At 42.9% G+C, this 23,056-nt stretch overlaps 1 protein-coding gene across 4 annotated transcripts in view; it reads left to right on the top strand.

Annotated features, from left to right (window-relative positions):
* The window catches only part of scube3 (signal peptide, CUB domain, EGF-like 3), a 135,904-nt gene that overhangs the window by 57,625 nt on the left and 55,223 nt on the right, over positions 1–23,056 (top strand). For all 4 annotated transcript variants that reach the window (XM_061795676.1, XM_061795683.1, XM_061795666.1 and 1 more), the window contains exon 4: positions 14,191–14,325. In XM_061795676.1, coding sequence (XP_061651660.1) covers positions 14,191–14,325 — 135 coding nt within the window. The remainder of the gene's footprint in view (positions 1–14,190; positions 14,326–23,056) is intronic.

The following is a 23,056-nucleotide window of genomic DNA, read 5'->3' as shown; positions in this document are numbered from 1 at the left end:
TGTACTTTCCCATGGTTTAATATTTCACTATTTAAGTCAATTAGACTTACTGAAAATGTCTTAAAAGTCTATGAAATAATGTTTTATTTTACTAAACATAGACATCACTGCTGCTTTGAGCTAGCCACCTGACCTACATCTTTTTATTACATCCTAGTGCGCTTGAGAACTCCATCTTATTCATGCGTTTAGCCTTAGCCTCCACTATTCGCTTTGGTGAGGGAAAAGTAACCAGGTAGTAGATACACTAGAGCTCACATTAAGGCAAAGCCACTTAGCCTTTATTCATGGTGAGCCGGCTTTTATCTGTGGGCACACAACGTGGCACCGTCATATGAACCTCATCAATCATTTAGTTGAGGTGCAGTAATTCCAGGATTAAGGTACCCTTTAATGAAAAGCACTTGCTTCTCCTTGGTTTGGTAGTAAACCAGAATGGTACCAAATTAGTCATTTTTAACCACATCCTGCAAATGCCTGAGTTGTGTCATTCGGATTCATGCATCACACCGTGAAATAAAGGACATCTCACATTGCATACAAACCTCACTGCCGTTGGGAGAAGAACTTCAACGGGTTCTTCCTTGCCCTATGCTCCACCCTCTACAAAATAAATTTATTGCGTACCTCTTCAGTGGGGGTAACCAGTTTTGACTGTGAGAGACCGCCATGGTTTTCTTTAATTCATGACGTCTACTCATATTGCCTTTTCCCTCTTTGCTTACCCTCACTCGCTCCCCTCTTGTGGTATCTCACTTGGATCTCCAGTGCAGGGCTATTTTCCAAGCCATTTAGAAACTGCATCCAGTTGTGAGTGGATCATTTGATGTACTGAGGATCAGCTCCTGACTTGCGTGCAGGTGTGTAATTGCAAGAAATGGTTGTATGATGGTTACATCAAACAGTTTTATCAGTCAGTCATTTTGATATAGTTTGCGCATGTAAATCAGGCGCCATCAAATCAAGACAGCTTTTAACTTTAGCTTCCTTCCTTCCTACGATGGAGCTGCTGTGTGTATCAGAGGCCAGGCTTAATGCTTCAATTTTGATTGACACTCTCAAAGCGGTATTAATTAAAAATTTGTCGTTATAGTTTGCATAATATTTTTCACTAGCTCATGTAAGTAATTTAACAAAAACACCGCTCGCATTATAATGTTGTGTAGTTCTACACCACTGCAAACTACCACCCCAATAACAAACATTTTGTTAAATGTTAAATATCAACATTGTCAATAAAGAAATGAACATTATTATCTTTATCAAGGTAGGATATTTCAAACAGCTTCGGAATTGGATGTCTGACCTCTTGGACATCCATCGATCCATTTTCTAAAACGCTTGTCCTCATTATGGTCACGGGTGAGCTGGAGCCTATCCCAGCTGACTTTGAGTGAGAAGCAGGGTACCACCCTGAAATGGGCGTCAGCCAATCGCAGGGCAACCACTTGGACAATATCATGAATGATATGTTGTGCAAGTGGTCATAATGGTTGGTGTATTTGTAGCTGCCAAGTTCATCTATTGCCTTGAGACATAAAGGACTTAAAATTACTCCTTCTGGAGAATTCTAAGGCAATAACCCTCAGCATAAACCCAAGAAGAAAGTAAGAGGTAAAACTAAGGTATCACGCTAAGGCTCCAACTTCCTCTTTTAGGTTTAAGCTTCTTTTTGGCCTCAAAGAAAAGATTAGTCCCTCTTGGCCCTGGAGTGGAGAACCTAAGCAGCTGGTTCCCAGACAAGGTCAGACCATCAGAGACCTTAAAGACCAGATGTGCTTGAGGCTGCAAAGCAGGAGACGTCCTCTTGATCCTAAAAAGTTCACGTTGAGTTCAGAATCTTAGATCTTTAAGGTGATTCTTTGTAAGTTTTATTGTATGTTATGTGGAACTTGTAGTCACGCCCATAACTTCCAATTTTAGTCTTCTCAGGCTGCTCTGTGTTACTGTCAGCCCAGGAACAGTTTCTGCGTGCATCTCCATTGCATTTTTTTTCATACCATGGCACGTGCCACATGACTCCTTGTAATTGCATGTGTTGGCGGCATAATGGCATTGGGCGGTGGCAGAAGGCGGCGGAGCATGAAGCAGAACGCTGCCTTGTGTGCCTCAACAGGGACGTTGTGGTTTCTGAGGTCTCCGCTGTCTGCCCCAAGCTTCACAAAGATGTCAGGAAGTAAGCAAGGTGGAAGCAATGCAATATCACAGCACACTGCTTCTCCACGTGGAGTGAGATGTCACTCACTCTATAATTTAGCCCACAGTAAGCTTTTGTATCCACTCAAACCTCACACACAAATAAGAGGCAATGTGGCATTCAAGATCCTGATTACATCTTTTATAACCATCGTGGCTATTTGCTGGTGGAGGTGAGGGACGGATGGTAGTTAATTACCACATGGCCGAGCTATAAAGGATTTTAGAGTCTTAGGGAAAACAGAGGAATCAATGTCAATTTAATCCAAAACACACATCCCCTTTACAATGAAAACCAGATGCAGGAAGTCTATTAGTTCCCCACTGTCGCACCGCCGTCCCCACTTATGACCTATGCATATTGGTTGAGGTCCTTTTGGAAACCCAATATATGTCATTATCATTGCTGTTTGTTAAATTCATTTGTCACCTCTATCATAAACATTTGTGCAAATACCTTTTCCAGCCAAAAACATATAATCTCACAACTATGTTGAAGGTCAAAAGGCAATAATACATTTGAACCAAAAATGCAAATAAATGTATATTTAATGCATTTATTTGTGTTTTTTATTAATTTATTATTATTATTATTTTATTTTTTTAAATGTCACACAATCACATGCAGAGTGTGACTCACTGCCCAAAACAAAGGCTGGTTCGAAATACAGATTGGAGATGTTTGACAAGCATGCTCTAAAAGATAGGCCTTTTGTTGCCACATTCTTTACTTTGTATTCATGCTTCTTCTCTGCTTTGTCAAAAGAAACATTGCTCCCTGTCATCAAAGAACCGACTTGGGGGTCCATCCGTGGGCCGTGTTCCTTTGATTCCCGTTGACTTACACTGATTTGGTTTGTATTGATTGAGTAGAGCCCAATTCCCTTTGCAATCTACAGGGAAATTAATGGCCTTTTACTTTAACCTCCCCAAAGTCATAACATGATCTATACACAAAAGCAATGTCATTACAGCTTTGATGCATTAACAGCTTTCAAGTAGCAGCTTTGAGAAGGTTGCATTAATTAACCCTGCCAAGTGATTAGATTTTTGCCAATTAATAGTATTATAAAAGTCGGAATTGTATTGTGTTGCAACACTGAGAATGCCTCTAGATATATTTTATGGAAATGAAGTAAATCTTACCTGTCACCTGATTAACCTGAATCCCAAATCATGTAATCTTCAGGGACTATTTTCCAAGGTTGCAAATCAAATTGAAAGTTTCAGATAGACGTTATTATTGTCGAGGTTGTCCAATGAGGTATTAAAGAGTGTTCCAGTTGCAGTTTTAAATGCAATTCCTTCAAGCTTGTTTGTTATCATATGCAGCCGCTGATCATGTACAGTATGTGTACTTTAGTGGTTGATGATTTTGACCTGAGCAGCACGGTGGACGAGTGGTTAGCACGGTGGATGAGTGGTTAGCACATCTGTCTCACAGGTCTGAGGTTTGGGGTTTGAATCCCAGCTCAACCCCTCTCATGCGGAGTTTGCATGTTCTCTCCAGGTACTCCAGCTTCCTTCCACATTCCAAAAACATGCATGTTAGGTTAATTGAAGACTTTAAAGTGTCCTTAGGTATGAGTGTGAACAGTTGTTTGTCTGTTTCTCTCTATATGCCCAGAGATTGGCTGGTGACCAGTCCAAAGTATACCCCGCCTCTCACCGTCAGCTAGAATGTGCTCACCATGAGGTTAAGTGGTATGTAAAATAGATAGATGGATGAATTTTGACTTGGAAGGGATCCTTGTCAAACTGTTATTCAAATTGTATCAATGTATTTTCCTTACATTTACCAGTTAAAATGGATGAAGTTGTGCCAAGTTTTGGCAAAAAGCCAAACAAGTGGAAATGGGGGGGGACACACCCTGTGACGACACCCCATGAGGACATGCAACAACTAACTAGTAGAACAAGATGAGAGAGGACAGAAAAGGGCAAGACAGGACAGGATGCGGGAAATGAGCAAGGCAGTGCTACTGATGTGTGGTGCCGATGGATGCTTTTTATAGTGTCTAAACACTTGAATGTGTGAGTTGATATCTTAATATGAGCTGTGTTATTATTAGTGGCCTCAGCACAAGTAATTAAAGTCTATATTGTGTCTATGGAACTTATAGAGTGAATGAACACCTTATCACATGCACGTTAGTCAACTGGTGTACGGAGTTGCTGAGCCGGCACATTGAGAAAGGGTGGGCACAGCCCCCTCCACCCGCCGGGGGGGGGGCAAGCCAGCGAGCCCATCCCATGGGGGACCCAGCCAGGGCGACACCACCCACTCCCCAGAACCAAGGGCGGTTGCCCAGCCCAACCGAAGCGCCCTGACCAGCCCCAAAGGTAGGGGCAAGGATACTTGACCACCGCCCCCACGCCCAATCCCCTACAACCCCCACCCAGCACGCCCCACCGCCCCCACCAACCCCGGAGAGCATGGGGGCCCCAGCCGGCAACAGGGCCCACCGCAGGAGCCAGCTGCCACCTGAAAAAGGTCACAGGCCGCCAAAAGCGAGCCCATGTTTAACGCCCGTCACGAGAAATGTCTGGTGAGGGTGCCAGGGTAGGGGAGACCCAGGAGTCAAGCCAATAGAAATGTGAATAGCCACCACCCACCCTATTACAATGGTTACCGGGTCCCCAACTTGCAACCATTATCCCTGTACCGTGATTGTGTGTGGTGGGGTGTCGTGCATTAAAATTGGGGAGACTGGTGGGGTAGAGGCAAGACAGTCACGGGGCAATGATGACGTGCAACCGTCACCCCCAGCCTGGCCCACCAGCTCCCCAAAGATGTGAAAATGTATGTGGTGCATTAAAAATCCGCAGGGGAAAGGCATGGCGGGCTAGAGAGCAGGCCGAGTGTCCTCCCCAGCCCGACACTGCCCTCCCCACACTGATGGGTGAATGATGCATTAAAACTGGAGAACCGGCTGGGCAGAGAAAAGGGGGTCAACCAGACTGGAGACCAACACAGATGTACCAGTACCCGGCCCAGCGTCCGCCCCATAATGATTCATGCCAGAATGAGATGTGAATGTGCCCAATGTGTGAAATATGTACAGTGTGTGTAATAAAAATGTGAAGAGTGTGTGAAGTAAGAGGCTAGACACTTGTGGGCCTGACCCGGCCCGACCGGCTGGTAGACCACGGAGAAAAGGGAGGCAGCCCTTCCCCACCCTACAGCTAATCTGCCTCCCACCACCGACCATCCCCCAGCGACCAGAACAGGGCATGGAAGGCTGGATGCGCTGACACTTTACCGTAGGGTCCAAGTCAGCCGGGGACCCCACGCATCCTGTGCGAGAGAGGAGCGACAACCACGGCGGAGCATCCCGGAGAGAGGGAAGAGGAGAATTCAGGCCCAGGGCGCAGCAGCTCGGTCCCCAGTCCCCAGGGACCCTGATTAGGCCCCCGGAGTGGGGACAGCGAGCACCCCCCCCCGGCACCCAGGGGTCCAAGGCAGCCCTGGGTCCGCCTCTCCCAGGAGGGCAACACGGACAAAACCCAACCCAAGAGGAGGAGGGGGAAACAGGCCAAGCATCCCCATAGGCCCACACCACAGATCCAAAGCCTGAAGGATAGGGGTTTAAGTACCTGTACATGCAAGTTACCCTATGGCGTACACAGGAGTCTTGATTTGTTCACATTACATTTCATTACATTTCTGTATGACATTCTTTCCCAGGCAAAGAAGAATCAAGCTTCAAGGTTCACCATTTTAATGAGAGGTGACCAGTTTTTCTTAGTTATCCTTTTGGTTATTACGTTTAGCAAAGATATTTTCTAGTGTTGTATACTCTATGGCAAGATTTTGTCATTGGTTAATGTTGATAGCTTGTTTATCTTTCCAGTTTAACAATATTGGTTTTTTTTTAGCGATTGCTGGAATTACAAGTATTGGTTGAGCATGTTTACTTGGAAGATCTATACCTTTTAAATCACCCAGCAGACAAAGATTTGGAGAAATCGGAATCCTAAAGTGCGGCACGGTGGCCGACTGGTTAGAGCGTCAGCCTCACAGTTCTGAGGTGCGGGGTTCAATCCCCGTCCCCGCCTGTGTGGAGTTTGCATGTTCTCCCCGTGCCTGCGTGGGTTTTCTCCGGGCACTCCGGTTTCCTCCCACATCCCAAAAACATGCATTAATTGGAGACTCTAAATTGCCCGTAGGCATGACTGTGAGTGCGAATGGTTGTTAGTTCCTATGTGCCCTGCGATTGGCTGGCAACCAGTTCAGGGTGTACCCCGCCTCCTGCCCGATGACAGCTGGGATAGGCTCCAGCACGCCCGCGACCCTAGTGAGGAGAAGCGGCTCAGAAAATGGATGGATGGATGGATGGAATCCTAAAGTTCAAAAGTGAGGAAAGTTTCTATGTAACCCGTGACCAGAAGCGCTGTACAGGTGTACAATGCCAAAGAGCATGAAAATAAGTGTCTGGAACTTTTTTATTACAATGAGTGCATATGTTTAATTTTGAATAGCTCATTTTATGCATACTACAGTATATTGTGTAATGTGTGATCTATGGAGTACTTTGAAATCAATTAGCTGTAAATGAAAATTTTTTTCATTGAGAATGTATTTCTGCAGATTTGAGCCCAGTAATCATTGTCAGTAGACACCGATGTCTAGGAATCGGCATCAATCATAACGCACTGTAATGTGTCATACGGTCTCAGCATCAGGAGATGATTGAATAAAGAAAAACTGTGATGGGCTGGCGACCAGTTCAGGGTGTACCCAGCCTCTCGCCCAAATAGGCTCCAGCACGCCCCTGACCCTAGTGAGGATAAGCTGTATGGAAAATGAATGGCTGTGACACCGAGGCTTGGTGGTTCTGTGTTCTTACATGTCTACAGTGCGTCTCTCTGGATGAAAGCCGTCTGATGACAATCTACAATTTAACTTTTATGCCCCCGAAAACGGATCGTCAACAGGAGGGTGGAAGGGGGTTTGCTGATCGTACTCTTGTGCCCATGAAAACTGATCGTCAAGGGGGGACGGCGATCGATGCCCACCAAATGCCCATTTTGACGCCCCCCTCCGTGTGTATGCCTGGGGCCGCACCCCCTTTGCACTTCACCGGGTGCACTGGACATTTTTAAAAACCGCATGTGTGAGCAGCGCTGTGTGACGTCTCTACTCTCCAGGCATACACACGAGAGCGGTGCGGGAGCCCTGCGTATCTCGCTGCCCTGAGTAGTTCCTGTTTTTTATTTTGCTCATTATTGTCAGATTAGTGTGTGACGGACATTTGTATTGGACATAAATCAAAATGCGGAACAAATCGTAATACAGGACGTGACATTTAATGGACAAATAAGGGTCAATTCCGTATTTTACGGGACAGGTGGCAATCCTAACTACAATGTGCAGTTAGTTTGTGAATGACCCTGAATATCGTAATCTACAGAACAGCTTGGTGTTGTTATTTAAGTTCCATGTTATGTACTTTGTGTTATTCAGGCTACTGTATTATGTTGGAACCCAAAGTATTGTGGGTTTATAACTATGAGAAAGTATTTGCTCAAATGTCGTGTGACCCACAGGCTGAATAAAGTGTGCCGCGGTGTTTAATACACAGTTGACTTTCCCTGATTTTTCTCTATTATGTGGACACGCACACGGACACAATACCAAGCGAGGAGGTGAGACTGTGGGCGAGCCTGCTGCCCGTCCGTTGGCTGAGAGGAGCCCCGGTTAGCTTCCGAGCCAACTGGTGGCTGGCGCTTCTCGTCGTAGCATGGAAAGCCCCGTGACGACCCGTTGGGATATATTCCAACCACCGCAGGCTTTAAGCGGATATAGTTTCATGGCTCAAGCATGTAGGAATGTGCGGTCAAGAAAGATGCTAGATGTCATCGTATTTGATTGACAGTTGACAAGGGTGTGGTTTCAGCACATTCAGAGGACACGCCCACAACGTTTGCGAGAGCACAATGGTTTGATTTTTCATGATTTTGAAGCCTCATTTTCTATACTACACTGTATTCTGTGGTCTGTCAAATGTACGAGTTATTCATTTTCACTTTAAATGGGGAATTTTTAAGTTGAGAGTTTTTGGTTGTCTCTTCCAAAATATGAGGATTTTGGTCCCTTACGTTCTCCATTTGAACAGTCTGCTGATTCGTTCTGAATATTATGGGGGCTTGTAATGCACATTAATGCTTGTCCACTTGTCATAGCCATAGATCAGCGAGGCTGACAATGCCTCATGATAAGTACATCATCAGTTTAAGGCACAACTTCAAGAGGGTATCCCTGTTGCTATGGAGATGCAAATCTTTGCCATGATCTGCTGACACACCTATTCAAGCCTACAAGTGAATACAAAAGGCATATTTGTCCACCACCTTTAACCCCTGCTAGCATAAAGGCAACAATGATCCTGTTACCCCTATGACATCATATCCAGAGTCCAGGAAACCACAGGCAATAACAAGGCTAAGCAAAACTCCTCCTCACTCCACCGCTACACATGCAGCTACCCTGCTTCTCATGCTGCTTTTTTGTGACACACACTGATTTGGTTTGGACAAAAGTCTTCATAGTTCATAGGCGAGGAGGCATAGCGATGAGTTAAAGAACAGATTTGAAATTGGTGCTCCTGAGGACGAAATCAACAAACACTCTCTCTTTTCTTGGTGTTTTTCATTCCCATCCACAATGAAATGAACAATTCCAGCTGAACCTATTGGCAGAAATGCTTTAGAGGAAACCCAAGCTTGAGACAGGGTTTAGCGATGTAAACGGTCTGATGGTTGCAGCCTGGTAACCATCAGACGTCAGTCCGAGGGCCTCTTGTCTCCTTGGTTGTCCACCAAGAAACCTATTCTGGGTTTATGTTTCTTAAATACTTCCAGACTTGTTTTGGAGTTTCAGAAAAATACAATTTTACATGATTTTAGCTCATTCCATATATGAATATTCTGTATGTGTGATTTCTAGCTACGCCTGAATAGAAAGACTAAGGGATGAGATTTTCAGTACAAAAAAAAAATCAATGACCTCCAGGTGACCTCAGACATTCATTCAGTTAAAAAGGACATATTTACTTTTTAACTGCATGTATGCAAATAATTGGGTCTCTGGAGTGCCTAACCAACCATCAAATGCAATATTAAACAACCACGTAAATTTCTGCTTTAGTCCAATATTAAACAACCACATATTATATATTTTAATTTCAAAGAAAAAAACAGAAAACAGCATGTGCAGCAATATTGGCACCCGTCCTCAATATTTGGTTGCACACCCTTTGGCAACCCTTGGTTGTCATGGTAACGAAATCCATACTGGACATTAAGTTCTACAGTAGAGTGGATTGGTGAGAATTCGCTCATTTTAATGACAGCACCACCCCTTAAAAATTGGGATATTTTGACAAAATTTTGTCACACAAGTGTTAAGAGAAGAAAAGAAAATTCTCAGTATGTCACTTTTAATAATAAAAAAAAAAAAGCGTGGGATGTTGGGAAATTTACAGGTTGCGCTTTTCAAAAATGTACTAGAACCTTTCCGTTACTGACTAGCAGAGTACTATGCTGAGGAGCAAATGTCTTTTCTGTTTTTTTGTTTGTTTTTGTTTTAAAGATTCGGTGGACAGATGACCATACAATCAAAACATGCCTCTACATGAAACTGCAAAAATGTTGGAAGACAGGGTCATATCCAGCATTAACATGAGAGACGGCAAACATGTCCATCCATGACATGGATGTGTGCAACTCCTTGTCCAACCTCCCTTACACAAAACGGTGTTCTTAATGTTTCCACACTGCAATATTGGATTTGGGAATTGAAGTGTCACTTACGTATTTATTTAACATTTACAGATGCAGATAAGGCGATTCAGACCAGAGTCTCACCTCTTACACTTTGAGATTTTAAACATTTTTTAAAAACACAGGTAGCGGATAAACGAGAGGCCGTTTTTATTCAAATATTGTTTTGTTGAAATTGGGATGTAAAATTGTTGTAAAAGCAAGTCATAAAATAACTTTAATAGCTGCAATTAGGTTCAATATTTAACAGATGGAAACCGGGAATAGAGTGCATAGATCAAAGTCTGCTGCAACATTTTATTTAGGCTCAGCTGACATTTGTAAGACAAGATGTGTATTTGCACTCTGCTGTCCTCTCCGGCTGGGTTCACACCCGGTCCTGCGGGTATTTAATCAAGTGTCTGAAGAAATGTGCTATGTCACTGAACTCGAAAGGGAACATAGGAAAATAGGAAATCCTGTTCAAAGCCTGTTGAAAATAAGAAATTTTGTTTTAATCGGAGCTTGCCATCTACTTGTCACCTTTTCCTGACTGACACCAAGCTAAAATACAGCAGATTCACAAACTAAAGCGGCAATTGGCCCCTGCAGCCCTGCTAAGCCTCACCCCACCCCCCAGCTTTCCTCTTGCCCGTTACTGCACATGGGTCTGATTTGCTGCCTTGTTAGAGGGTGTTTGGCTCCTGTAAATGAAGTACCCAAAGAGCCCAGTGTCCGTCCACTCACCTCCTTGTCTCTGGTCTGTCTAGACCACAGAGACAGTCCTGTCTGCGCCACACAGAAGCCAAGCAGCAGGATGCATACATAGACAGCTCTGATGACAGACGGCAGTTGTTTTTCACTCACACTGTAAAATCAGTCAGTAATAACTGTCACTGACATCGCTCAACCTCAAGAAAATAAAAGCAAACGACAGATTCAGGATTTTCAGTAAGGCAACCGCCATGTTTACATGGCTGTAAATCTCTGCGCAAGGCCAAATGTTATATATACAGTCAAGGCTATCTGAGAAACCAGCGGACATGGCCTCCACAAACATAACCAATCTCTTAATCTTGCTATGTTTGAACCTTCCTTTTCCCTTCGTCTCCTGGAGTGAATCAGGGATAAAGCAGCGACGTGTCTCATTTTTCAGAATTAAGGCAGCTCTTTAAACTTGATTAAGACATTTTTTTTGTCCTCAGGAGAATTAAAAAAAAAAATGTTTTAAGACCAAATAACATGAGCACTTCTCCAAGCCATGCCAGAAACCCTTTCCGCTTGGAAATATTTGCTTTGGACGCCAGCCGTGCCCAGCACACAACACAGGCAATTATGGGAGCTATTTTAAACAGGAGAGATCTACTGACAGGCGACGCCTCCTTTGGAGGCATGAAGGAATAAGGAAATGAAACCTTCATTGATGCACTGAGAGTATGGAAAAATAATTCCCGCAGGACTTCTGAAGCAGTTTGCCTATCTCACAGGCATGTTGTGCCTGCATTAGGGACATTTGGGTTTGTGCATGCATAAGACCAACTTTTCTGTTTCAACCAGCTCTTTGTTGTTGCCAACTTCCTGTGGTCAACAGCAAGGCAAACTGCATGCTAAATCAATGAAAACCTAGCCCTTTTGCATATGTGGCTAGCAGCACCCTAGCTGAGGCTGGAATGTAAGAATAGGACAGGAGACTGGGTTCAAGAGTGTGACCTGCCACTCACTGACTGACTTGTCAAGTCCCTGAGGGTGCTGTCTTGTCAGGTGCCATTTAGAGCTCACGGCTGTCTGTGCATCTGTCTCGGGATTTCTGTGAGGAAGAAAGAAGACGACGCAGTAAATTTTAATTTGTAACTCTGCCGGGCTGAGAATTCCCCAGAAAGGAAACTTAACCTAGAGGCCTTCTCAGACTGGACAAATAGACAGTAATTTAGTTTCGCATGACTGTTTATTAAAAAAACAGCCTTGTATACACAGCAGATTATTGATGCATCGAGCAGTGGGGTGGATAAGGTTCCAGTGTGGTCGATAGTGATAGAGCCCGGGTCTCCAGGGGAAGAGAGAAAAATGGAGCGTTACCTCAAGAGCCAAAGTGCACTCACGCACAGTGCTTTGGACCAAGAAAAGCAACAAGAAAGTGGAACAGCGTAAAAGTTTTGATATTGAGTGACATGTTTTTGTCCCATCTGCGCAGAGCACAGAGGAGTGTGTTATTTATTATCAGTGGAAGTCTCAATTGTGGTTGCCGCTGTTCCTTGTCTTGTGGGAGAGCCAAGCCTGAGGCGATACCTTTGAAAAGGCCCTGCCTCTGTGTGCATTTGAGGTGCATTAACTTGGTTGCTTGTCACCCTCCAACAACCACGCCACCATTCAAGTCACTCCCCCCCCCACCCAGTCACCTTCCTCCTCAACTCCTGCTTCCTCCCTTCCAACTGCATTCCTCAGCCGCAGGGCTGACAGACACTCGTCATCAGCAGGTACTCTGGCCCAGGTGGATTAGGTTTCTCGCATGCCAGGGGTTTGTGCTGCATGTGCAATTTTATGGGTTAGGCATGCTTAAGTTGGCAGTTTCTATGCAACTATGGTATGCTGCTACGTCAGATACCGATTAGTGAAGTCATGGCCTCTGCAGACAGATTAAGACAAGCCCTTTTGGCATGCCAATATATTTAAAAATATTTATATAAACATTCAATACAATTTTTGTCAAACTGAATTACCAGCTCCAGTGAAGAGCATGGTCTGGTCATCTTTTTTTGCTAGACCTTTGTCACTTATAATAATGAGTTTGTGGTCAATAGCAATAAGTTTGTCGTCGCATGCCATTATGTTTTATTTTGTTAAGATTCCACCCAGTGGCTTTCTTACTGTTTCGACTCGTTTAACACACCGTTAAACTAGCCTCAGAGAGAACATTTGTGAAACTTCATCATGTTCAATCGAGGTGCCCCGGTGATCCGACTGGTTAGCACGTCCGACTCACAGTTAATTAGAGGTCATTAGTTCAAATCCGGTCTCCGGGCTTCCTCTGTGGAGTTTGCATGTTCTGCCCGTGCTTGCATGGATTTTCTGTGGGTACTCCCGTTTCCTGCCACATTCCAAAAACATGGATGTTAGGTTAATTGAAGCATCTAAATTGTTCGTAGGTGTGAATGTGAGTGTGAATGGTTGTTTGTCTTTATGTACCTTGCAATTAGCTGGCAGCCAGTTCAAAGTGTACCACACCACTTGCCCAAGGTCAGAGGGTATAGGCTCCAGCACATTCACGACGACTCTAGTGAGGATAGGTGGTACAGAGAATTGATGGATGGATGTTTAATCGATCAGGGGTTGGGATAGACTCCTCGTTCCCTCTGAATGTTATTTCTTCTATTGAATTATTTTATTCTTCCAACTTTGTTTGAACAGTTTAGTTTCAGCCTTACTTCAATTTCAATTATTTGTTTCTGAGATGTATTATTTATTTTTTACGGATATATATTTGTTCATTTATCTAGGCCAATGTCATGTACTGTAGTGGCAGGCAGAACTATTACTGTAAATGCTCTTCTATTAAATGGTAGACGGTACCCTAAACCTGTGTAACCACCTGGTTCCATTCTTGCAACACAATAAGTCATGGCTTTCTGCGAGCATATCAGCTTTGTGTTCTATTAAACAGGCTCAGATTTCACACCGAGTTAATTTGTGATTGTGAGTAAATTGAGACAAGATCATCATTTTTAAAGTTTTCATCCTTTTTTGTGACATTTTTGTTTGGGTTGTTTGCCGTGAGATTTTTGTCATGCAGAATGGGTGCCTTGCTCAATAAAGATTGAAAACATTGTCCAAGAGTACAAAGCAGTCTATAAAAGGCATGTTTGGATGAGTTTGGTGTGGAAGAAGTTACGACCCGCTAATTATGACATTCACATTAACCTCAGAGGTACTTTAGTGCATGCGAAGATCTTAATGTAAGTGTGTGGTAAACATATTACGGCTTGTACTTGCACTAATATTAGCATTTAACTCAAAGCATAGCTCTGTCTACAATACCCAAGGCCTCGCAGAATGACTGTAGACGCTTAAAAAACGATACTCATCTGGTTCTTATTAGAACTCTCTGTTCAAAGACTTGCTTATTATGATTGTGGTTTACAGCTAGTTTGCCAGACTCTGGCAGAAGCAGTCCACGTAAGTTTTGTTCTGTCCTGAAGTAATAGTATTAATTGTCTTGTATGTCTCTCTATGCAGATGTAGACGAGTGTTCAGAAGGAAACGGCGGATGCCAGCAGATCTGTGTCAACATGATGGGCAGTTATGAATGTCGCTGCAGAGAAGGATTCCTCCTGAGTGACAATCAGCATACCTGCATCCAAAGGCCAAAAGGTTACATATGTACATAATGCACAGATTCACTTAAGTGATGTAACTGACTAGAAAAAGATTAGACCACTAAAGTCATATTTGGATCATCATTTTAATTATTAATTCCATTGTATGCTGTATCTCACATGTAAAAACAATTTTTTTTAATGTTGTGGTATCAAAGAATATGTACATTCAAACTGAGGAGAGCAAAAAAAAAATTCATTCTGTAGCAGAAAACAAAAGAAGAGAGGTACAGTATTAAATCTCTCCTTGTTGTCCCTCCGACTCTTTAAATGGAGCCCATTCTATTTTGACAGCATTTGGAGCCATTGGCTGTTTGAGGTGGCCCAGAGTGGTGTGTACAGAAAAAAAAATTAAAGGGTAGTGCCTGAGGAAGGCACACCTTATGTTTACTGTTTTGACATTTCTTAGGTTTTCTCGATGTTACAGAACAAAGCGAGACACTGTTTGTGTAGGCCATGCAAAGATGTACAGTTCATACAGTACATTCATAATGATCAACATGTTGTGGCATGCTTTCGTTACATTGCTACATACTCATTTTTTACCATGTTTAACATTCTTAACATTTATAAGTCAACTACAAAATAATAAGAGAGAAAAAGAATAAAATATGTACTTACCCATATCATAGATCATTCCTGATGGAGGCTGTGATAAACCGGCCGCAGGAGGTAGGGGTTGAACTGATCAGTCGACTCGTCCACTAGTCGACATTACCACTCCGCAATGAAGATTATGGGTTACGCAGCAAAGTAGCACCAGTGCCTCAAATGTGTGGCAATGTTTTACTAAAAGACCAGTAACATGGCCACTTGCTAAATGTGCAAATGGATTTCCAGATATAACAAAAGCACAAGTGCTATGCACACCCATCTGAAAAAGCATCCACTATTGCTAGCTGAGGAGCAGTCTTAAATTATCATGTCAGCCGTCAGCAAATTCACCAAACAGCCTCCTGTAATAGTGAAAAGGCAGAACTGTAGTAGTTGATCAATAACTTCTTTATTGTAAAAAACAACGATTAATGTCGCCAAAAAAAAAAAACATCCAACTGATGTTCCTCTCAACCGTCAGCAGTCACCCCACACAGATGGGCACGCTTGCAATGCTCTTTCTCCTTCCACTGGCCCCATGCCCTAACTCACGCAGCCAATTAAAAATCACAGACACCTTCAGGGTATGACAAACTGTCGGGCATACAGTACAGAAAGTATTCAGACCCCTTACATTTTTTACTCTTTGTTATATTGCAGCCATTTGTTAAAATCATTGTTCATTTTTTCCCCTCATTAATGTACACACAGCCATAAGTGTTAATTGTTGAAATTTTTGCTGATTTATTAAAAAGGTGAAATATCACACAGCCATAAGTTTTCAGACCCTTTGCTGTGGCACTCATATTTAACTCGGGTGCTGTCCATTTCTTCTGATCATCCTTAAAATGGTTCTACACCTTCATTGGAGTCCAGCTGTGTTTGATTATATTGGACTTGATTAGGAAAGCCACACACCTGTCTATATACGACCTTACAGCTCACAGTGCATTTCAGAGCAAATGAGAATCATGAGGTCAAAGGAACTGCCTGAAGAGCTCAGAGACAGAATTGTGGCAAGGCACAGATATGGCCAAGGTTAAAAAAAATTCTGCTGCACTTAAGTTTCCTAAGAGCTCAGTGGTCTACATAATCCTGAAATGGAAGAGGTTTGGGACGATCAGAACCCTTCCTTGAGCTGGTCGTCCGGCCAAACTGAGCAATTGGGGGAGAAGAGCCTTGGTGAGAGAGGTAAAGAAGAACCGTAATTAGTCGTAGTCGACTCGACGATCATCACCTTAGCATTGAGTACAAAAAATCTTAATCGCTCAACTCGTCGTTGGAGGGAACGAAGATGCAAGTTGGCAACTTCATTATCAGCACAATTGCCTCACAATTCTGAGGTGCGTGGTTCAAATCTCAGCTCCGCCCTTAGTGTGGAGATGCATGTTCTGCCTGTGCTTGTGTGGGTTTCGGAGCACAAATCTTCCCACATCCCCAAAAAGGGATGTACGCTAAATTGTCCATAGGTGTTAACATGAATGTAAGTGTCAAAGGCTGTTTGTCTGTATGTATCCTGTGATTGGCTGCCTACCAGACCAGAGGGTCCAGTTTACTCGTGACCTTAATAAGGATAAGCAGTATAAAAATGGATGCATGGCTGTTCATCTAGTCAAATTGTTCGGAGCAGCCTGGACAGAGAGGCGTACATGTATTATCTTGCTAATTTTCAGAAGAGACCATGCCTACTCAGTGCTTGTGACATGTGGCGAAGCAGGTGGTCAGTGACGGTCCTGTCACAAACGGGCGGTTGCCTTTGTATTATTGACATCTTATTGTTGCATGAGACTGTATTGTAATGAACACAAGACAGGAATTCGTGCACCAATTTTCTGTCTCAAATCAGCAGGGCATTTCTTGTTCAACACTTACCTACATTGGAACATTTTAATGAAAAGGGATGTTTTTGTTTCTTTGTACTTTCATCCAATATTCTATGTATAGACAACATACATATACTTTAAAAACGTCTTATTTTTCTCCAAGTATCAGTTTTTCATTCAGACCATCTCATCTCTGAACATATTTTAGCTTGTCTTACGTGCCCTGCATTGTCCCACACCATTTCCATCCAGCATTAGCCTTGAATTGGGTCGTCAATAAACATGCATTTGTTATCTCAATTCGATAAACATATTTTTGCAAGGAGTCATTATTCAGCGGATTCCAAAGCGCAGCCAGTTCGACCTGGGATTGAGGTGGTAGTTATTGGGCTATGATGTTCCAAACTACCCTGGATTGTGAACTGTACATCTTGGAAGTCGGGTTCATGGGATCAGGCTGGCCTGGTGAACTGTCAATGTTTACATTTCATAAACGCAGTGTTATTTGAGTGGAGTAAAAAGCTGGATCATGTGTTTCAAAGCACCACTACTCTATCCATGGTGTCAGAAGCAGAGTGTGAGCACCAGACCGGTCTCCCCAAGATCCCTCTTTCTTTTCTTTCTTGATAAATGTCCTTGCTATTCCCATTAACATTTCATTTTTATATTAATTTGAATTTACATTGCTTCGAAATGAAATTTAGATCAGGTGATAGTAGAGATAATGTAGATGTAATAAAAATCTCTCCTTCACTCAGATAGCAGGTCTTTTTGTCATTGTTTCATTATTTTGAAAGATGACTTTCTTGCTTATTATTCAACACCTTCTCATTCCCAACTCATCATAAATGAACACTTGATCAGTAAAATACAAGTGGAGCTCATTAGCTGCTGGGACCCTTCAAAGGGTCGGTTTTGGATGTGATAGTTCCCTTCAAGACATGACGTGCAGGTAACGAGTACATATATTAAAAGAGCCTTTGGAAATGATTATGTTATATGATGTGTGAACGCTCAAATTGAGGTCTGGTTAGGTTTATGTACAAAAAGCACCTGGTTAGAGTTACAATATATTGCAGCTTTGGCTTAAGTTATTACTTCCTCAGCACTGTGTGAGCTTTTCCGTCATGGTTACAGTAAGACTTTTGCTCATGCTCGAAAGGGTTGTGCTTCAAAACAACTAATGAACCCTGTTTCAAGTTGTTTGTTTTCGTTGCGGTGTGTCGGCAGAACATAAACTTTGTCCACCAGTAGCAAAGTGTGGTGCTTGTATGATCCATCGCTGATGACACAAATGGCACGCTCACCCGACATGCAACTTCCATCATCACATTCTCTCCTTTAAAGAAGTCGGGCCCTTTGCAGAATTGATGCTTAATCAGTTGACGGTGTCAGTACCAGTGATCCAATTCCTTGTCAGTCACAATTTGGGTATGATCTGTGTGGTTATTTGGTATTGTTTTTCCAGTATCATTACAGCATTGTGAGTCTTAAGGAAATTGGAAGGAATGATTATGTATATGTAAGTTTTAGTGTTCCTATTAAAAAGACACCAGTTTTCCATTTTTTTCATTAACTGATACAGTATTCTGGGCAAATTGTGAGTTTTTGTGGATGGTGGTGGGCTGGACACTGTGGTGTCTGGCATTCTGGTTGCAGTCTTTTTCCTCTGCCCAAACCCTTGTTAGCATTGAACTTGTGCCAATTAAGCAGCAGGGGTCTGCTAGCCTCTCAGCTAATGAAAAGGTTGCTGCTGGTCTGTCTCTTATTAGATTTGTGTGCCCCCCACTCTTCCCCCCCATCCCCTCTGACCTCCCAAACAGGAGGTTCTATCGTCTAGCTGGCCAAAATGTAACAGTTCATTTATTCTCTCCAAACATTTCTTCTCGTGAAGAGATAGTCTTTCAAAGGCCAGCCTATGTGCTTTGTGGTTGATAGGAATGACATTTAGGTCAAGAAAGTGTCCATGGCTTTGGATTTGATTTCACATTTACTTTTTAAAGGAGCCCTACAAAATGTGTACTCTGTGTGTGTGTGATAGAGACAGGATCCAGTACACTGGAATTTGGGAATTTCAGACACAGGCAACCTACACATTCATCATTTCTGTTCTGCAAATTTATGAAGTCGAAGTAAGGCAATTCTTCGGTGTGCATTGATGGATTGTTACGTCGGTCACGTAAAACAACTAATGTATTCAGTCTCATTAGAGTTGGCTGATCAGTGCGATCTGCCGCTGATGCATTCTTAGTATTAATGGCAATTAGATTGCATTGAACAGAGCAGTGTTTCCCAACCTTTCTTGAGCCAAGGCACCCATTTTAAATTTGACAAATCTCATGGCACACCAGTAAACAAAATGTCACAAAAGCTTGAATACTGAAAAAAAAATTCTCGTCTCAGTATATTCACAAATGTACTTGGTGTAAAATCTGGGTCTTGGACAAGAAGCTTTGATTTATTCTGCTGTATGAATGGCACCTATGGCGATATGACGTAAAATTCATGTCATGGTATAAATTCAATCCCTTCACGGTAACAGTGTATATCGCCATATAAGCTTCAGTTTAAAAATGATCATGGACGCATTTATGAAATTGTTGTTGTTTTCGTTAATATAATAATTGTAGTGTCGTGTTGCGTTTTCGGCCATTCAGATTTCGGCTATACAGATTTGATCAAATTGAGCCGAAGAGCTTTTACCGCATACCAAAAAAAATCTGAAGTTCGTTGAAACCTTTGACTCGCAGCAATTCAGTTTTAGAAGTGGAACCTACTGTCAATGACCACATTTCCTTTCAATACTTTATATATGGTGAGACAAATAACTTCATGGTTTTGTTTTCTTTTGTATTATATTACAACTCCAATTCCAATGAAGTTGGGACATTGTGTTAAACAAATACAATCACAATACAATGATTTGCAAATCATGTTCACCCTATATTCAATTGAATCCACTACAAAGACAATATATTTAATGTTCAAACTGATAAACTTTATTGTTTTTATGAAATCATTAACTTAGAATTTTATGGGTGCAACACATTCCAAAAAAGCTGGGACAGGTGGCAAAAAAGACTGAGAAAGTTGAGGAATGCTCATCAAACACCTGTTTGGAACATCCCAGAGGTGAACAGGCTAATTGGGAACAGGTGGGTGCCATGATTGGGTATAAAAGGAGCTTTCCTGACTTGCTCAGTCATTCACAAGCAGAGATGGAGCGAGGTTCACCTCTTTGTGAACAAGTGCGTGAGAAAATAGTCGAACAGTTTAAGGACAATGTTCCTCAACGTACAATTGCAAGGAATTTAGGGATTTCATCATCTACGGTCCATAATATCATCAAAAGGTTCAGAAAATCTGGAGAAATCACTACATGTAAGCGGCATGGCCGAAAACCAACATTGAATGCCCGTGACCTTCGATCCCTCAGGCGGCATTGCATCAAAAAACGACATCAATGTGTAAAGGATATCACCACATGGGCTCAGGAACACTTCAGAAAACCAATGTCAGTAAATACAGTTCGGCGCTACATCCGTAAGTGCAACTTGAAACTCTACTATGCAAAGCAAAAGCCATTTATCAACAACACTCTGAAACGCCGCCAGCTTCTTTGAGCCCGAGCTTATCTAAGAAGGACTGATGCAAAGTGGAAAAGTGTTCTGTGGTCCTGTCCCTGCAGCTGAAAAACACCCCTTCAGCATGATGCTGCCACCACCATGCTTCACTGTTGGGACTGTATTGGAGAGGTGATGAGCAGTGCCTGGCTTTCTCCACACATGCCACTTAGAATTAAGGCCAACAATTACTATATTGGTCTCATCAGACCAGAGAATCTTATTTCTCACCATCTTGGAGTCCTTCAGGTGTTTTTTTTAGCAAACTCCATGCGGGCTTTCATTTGTCTTGCACTGAGGAGAGGCTTCCGTCGGGCCACTCTGCCATAAAGACTTTCTCCCATATCCCGACTGCATCTCTGGAGCTGAGGCAGCGTGATCTTTGGGTTCTTCTTTACCTCTCTCAGCAAGGCTCTTCTCCCCCAATTGCTCAGTTTGGCCGGACGGCCAGCTCTCGGAAGGGTTCTGATAGTCCCAAACGTCTTCCATTTCAGGATTATGGAGGCCACTGTGCTCTTAGGAACCTTAAGTGCAGCAGAAATTATTTTGTAGCCTTGGCCAGATCTGTGCATTGCCACAATTCTGTCTCTGAGCTCTTCAGGCAGTTCCTTTGACCTCATGATTCTCATTTGCTCTGACATGCACTGTGAGCTGTAAGGTCTTATATAGACAGGTGTGTGGCTTTCCTAATCAAGTCCAATTAGTATAATCAAACGCAGCTGGACTCCAATGAAGGTGTAGAACCATCTCAAGGATGACAAGAAGAAATGGACAGCACCAGAGTTAAATATATGAGTGTCACAGCAAAGGGTGTGAATACTTATGGCTGTATGATATTTCAGTTTTCTTTTTTAATAAATCAGCAAAAATTTCAACAATTCCGTTTTTATTCTGTCAATATGGGGTGCTGTGTGTACATTAATGAGGGGGAAAATAAAACTTAAATTAGTTTAACAAATGGGTGCAATATAACAAAGAGTGAAAATTTTAAGAGGGTCTTAAAAATTTCTGTACCCACTGTATATACTGAAACTACCGGGCTGCCCTGACCTTCGGCGGTGCTTGTGGACATAGCTTGATCTCTGAATACAAACTTTCTGGACAAAGGCGCTGCTGTGTAATGCGTTGTGAATTCGCTTTTTAGTTTTTGTATTTGCTTATGGCCAGCAGTGTGCACTGTGTGGGGACCCTGGGAAATGGCATTTTACTTTCTGATCACGTGATTGGATTCTACTTGCCAGGTTATTAGGTTAACAACAACCTATGCTATCAGGTGTGCCGGTTAAAATCTATGACCTGACAGGTCCCTCGAGCAGAGACAACTTCTCAAGGAGCAGGGTGCAGGAGATATATGAGTTCAAACGCACTGCTATACAGTTCGAGCTTTGGAGAAAAGGCGGTGAGAGAAACAAATAGCCAAGAGCTGAGCTGGAGTCCATGAGACCTGGTGTGGCTGGAGCTCACCACCAAATAAACGCTTCTCAACTTACAAAAATTAAAACGAGGGCTTTTTAATAAAGAGTAAAAACTCAGGTAAAAGAAAACACAAAACAAAAAAAACTGACAACCGGTAGGAGTCTGTCATTGGCGTGCACTGCGTCACGTCATAGACAGAAAGTGTGTCACAGGAAGCAGGCAGGAAGAATGTACTGTGTCATAACTTTCACTTGCTTCTCAGGGTGCAGTTGCCCCGCTTGTGAATTATTTTCTTCCCCACATTCAAAAGTGAACATGCAGAACTCTGTAGCTTTTATCTTATTAATTCCTGGGACACATTCAAACATGTTTTTTTGACATTTAGCTACAAACCGGGTTGTGTCAGTTTTGGGATGTGTGTGTTTTCTGTGCCGACCAGCCAGAACTGTAAAAATGCAAGGAATTTTCCGATAGCTGTGATGAAATTCCACAATAAATATTTGCATAAAAGTTAGTTTTGCTTTGCAGCCTCTCTGTGGTGAAATCAGATAAGGGGTGATTGACACCTGATTTATTAAGTTCTTTTTTAATAAACCATGAAGTAACGTGTCATATGATGGCCAGTTTTCATTCTTCAAGTGATACAAAGCAAAGAGTTTAATGTTGTTAATGCTCTGCCAGTACTGTGAGGTTGTCCCACTGGGCAGGAGACGATCTGACGTGTGCCCTCTTGGCTCTAGCATGCCTGCATGCCACAAAACTGTTTTTACAAGTGCAGAAATCACTGCTCTATTGCTTTGCAGCCCAGCCGTATAACCAGGCTCTTTTCCTATTCCGAGGAAGTGGAGCGCATGGAATGCCTTATGCTCTCGTTGTGAGCAGTAAGGGTTTGCCATCAAACGAGCAGCAAACAAAAGGACATGTTTCTGTCATTAGTCCTGTGTTCACTTCCCCTCTGTCCTTTCCACCCTCTCTCTGTGTCCATACAACATTATCTTCCCGTCATCCTTCCTCTTTGTCCACTTTCACAGGCCCCATGCCCCCGCTGCCCTGACCCCCACCCTTGAACAAATATACATCGGTGGCTTAGGGTTTTTAGCAAATGCTGACTGCCTTGCCACCGAGTTTGCTGGACCTCAGTTTAGATGGGCATCCCTTTTGCTTGTGGCTTTCTTGAAGGCTGAATCCCAAGGCTGGCCAGCCCAGCACTGCTGTGGACTGCCTCTGTGCCAGTGGGGTTTTTCCACTAACACTTGGCTGTCATGGCTAT

This window comes from Phyllopteryx taeniolatus, chromosome 1 (assembly GCF_024500385.1).
Source record: "Phyllopteryx taeniolatus isolate TA_2022b chromosome 1, UOR_Ptae_1.2, whole genome shotgun sequence".
NCBI lineage: Eukaryota > Metazoa > Chordata > Actinopteri > Syngnathiformes > Syngnathidae > Phyllopteryx > Phyllopteryx taeniolatus.
This window is presented reverse-complemented; position numbering and strand designations above follow the sequence as displayed.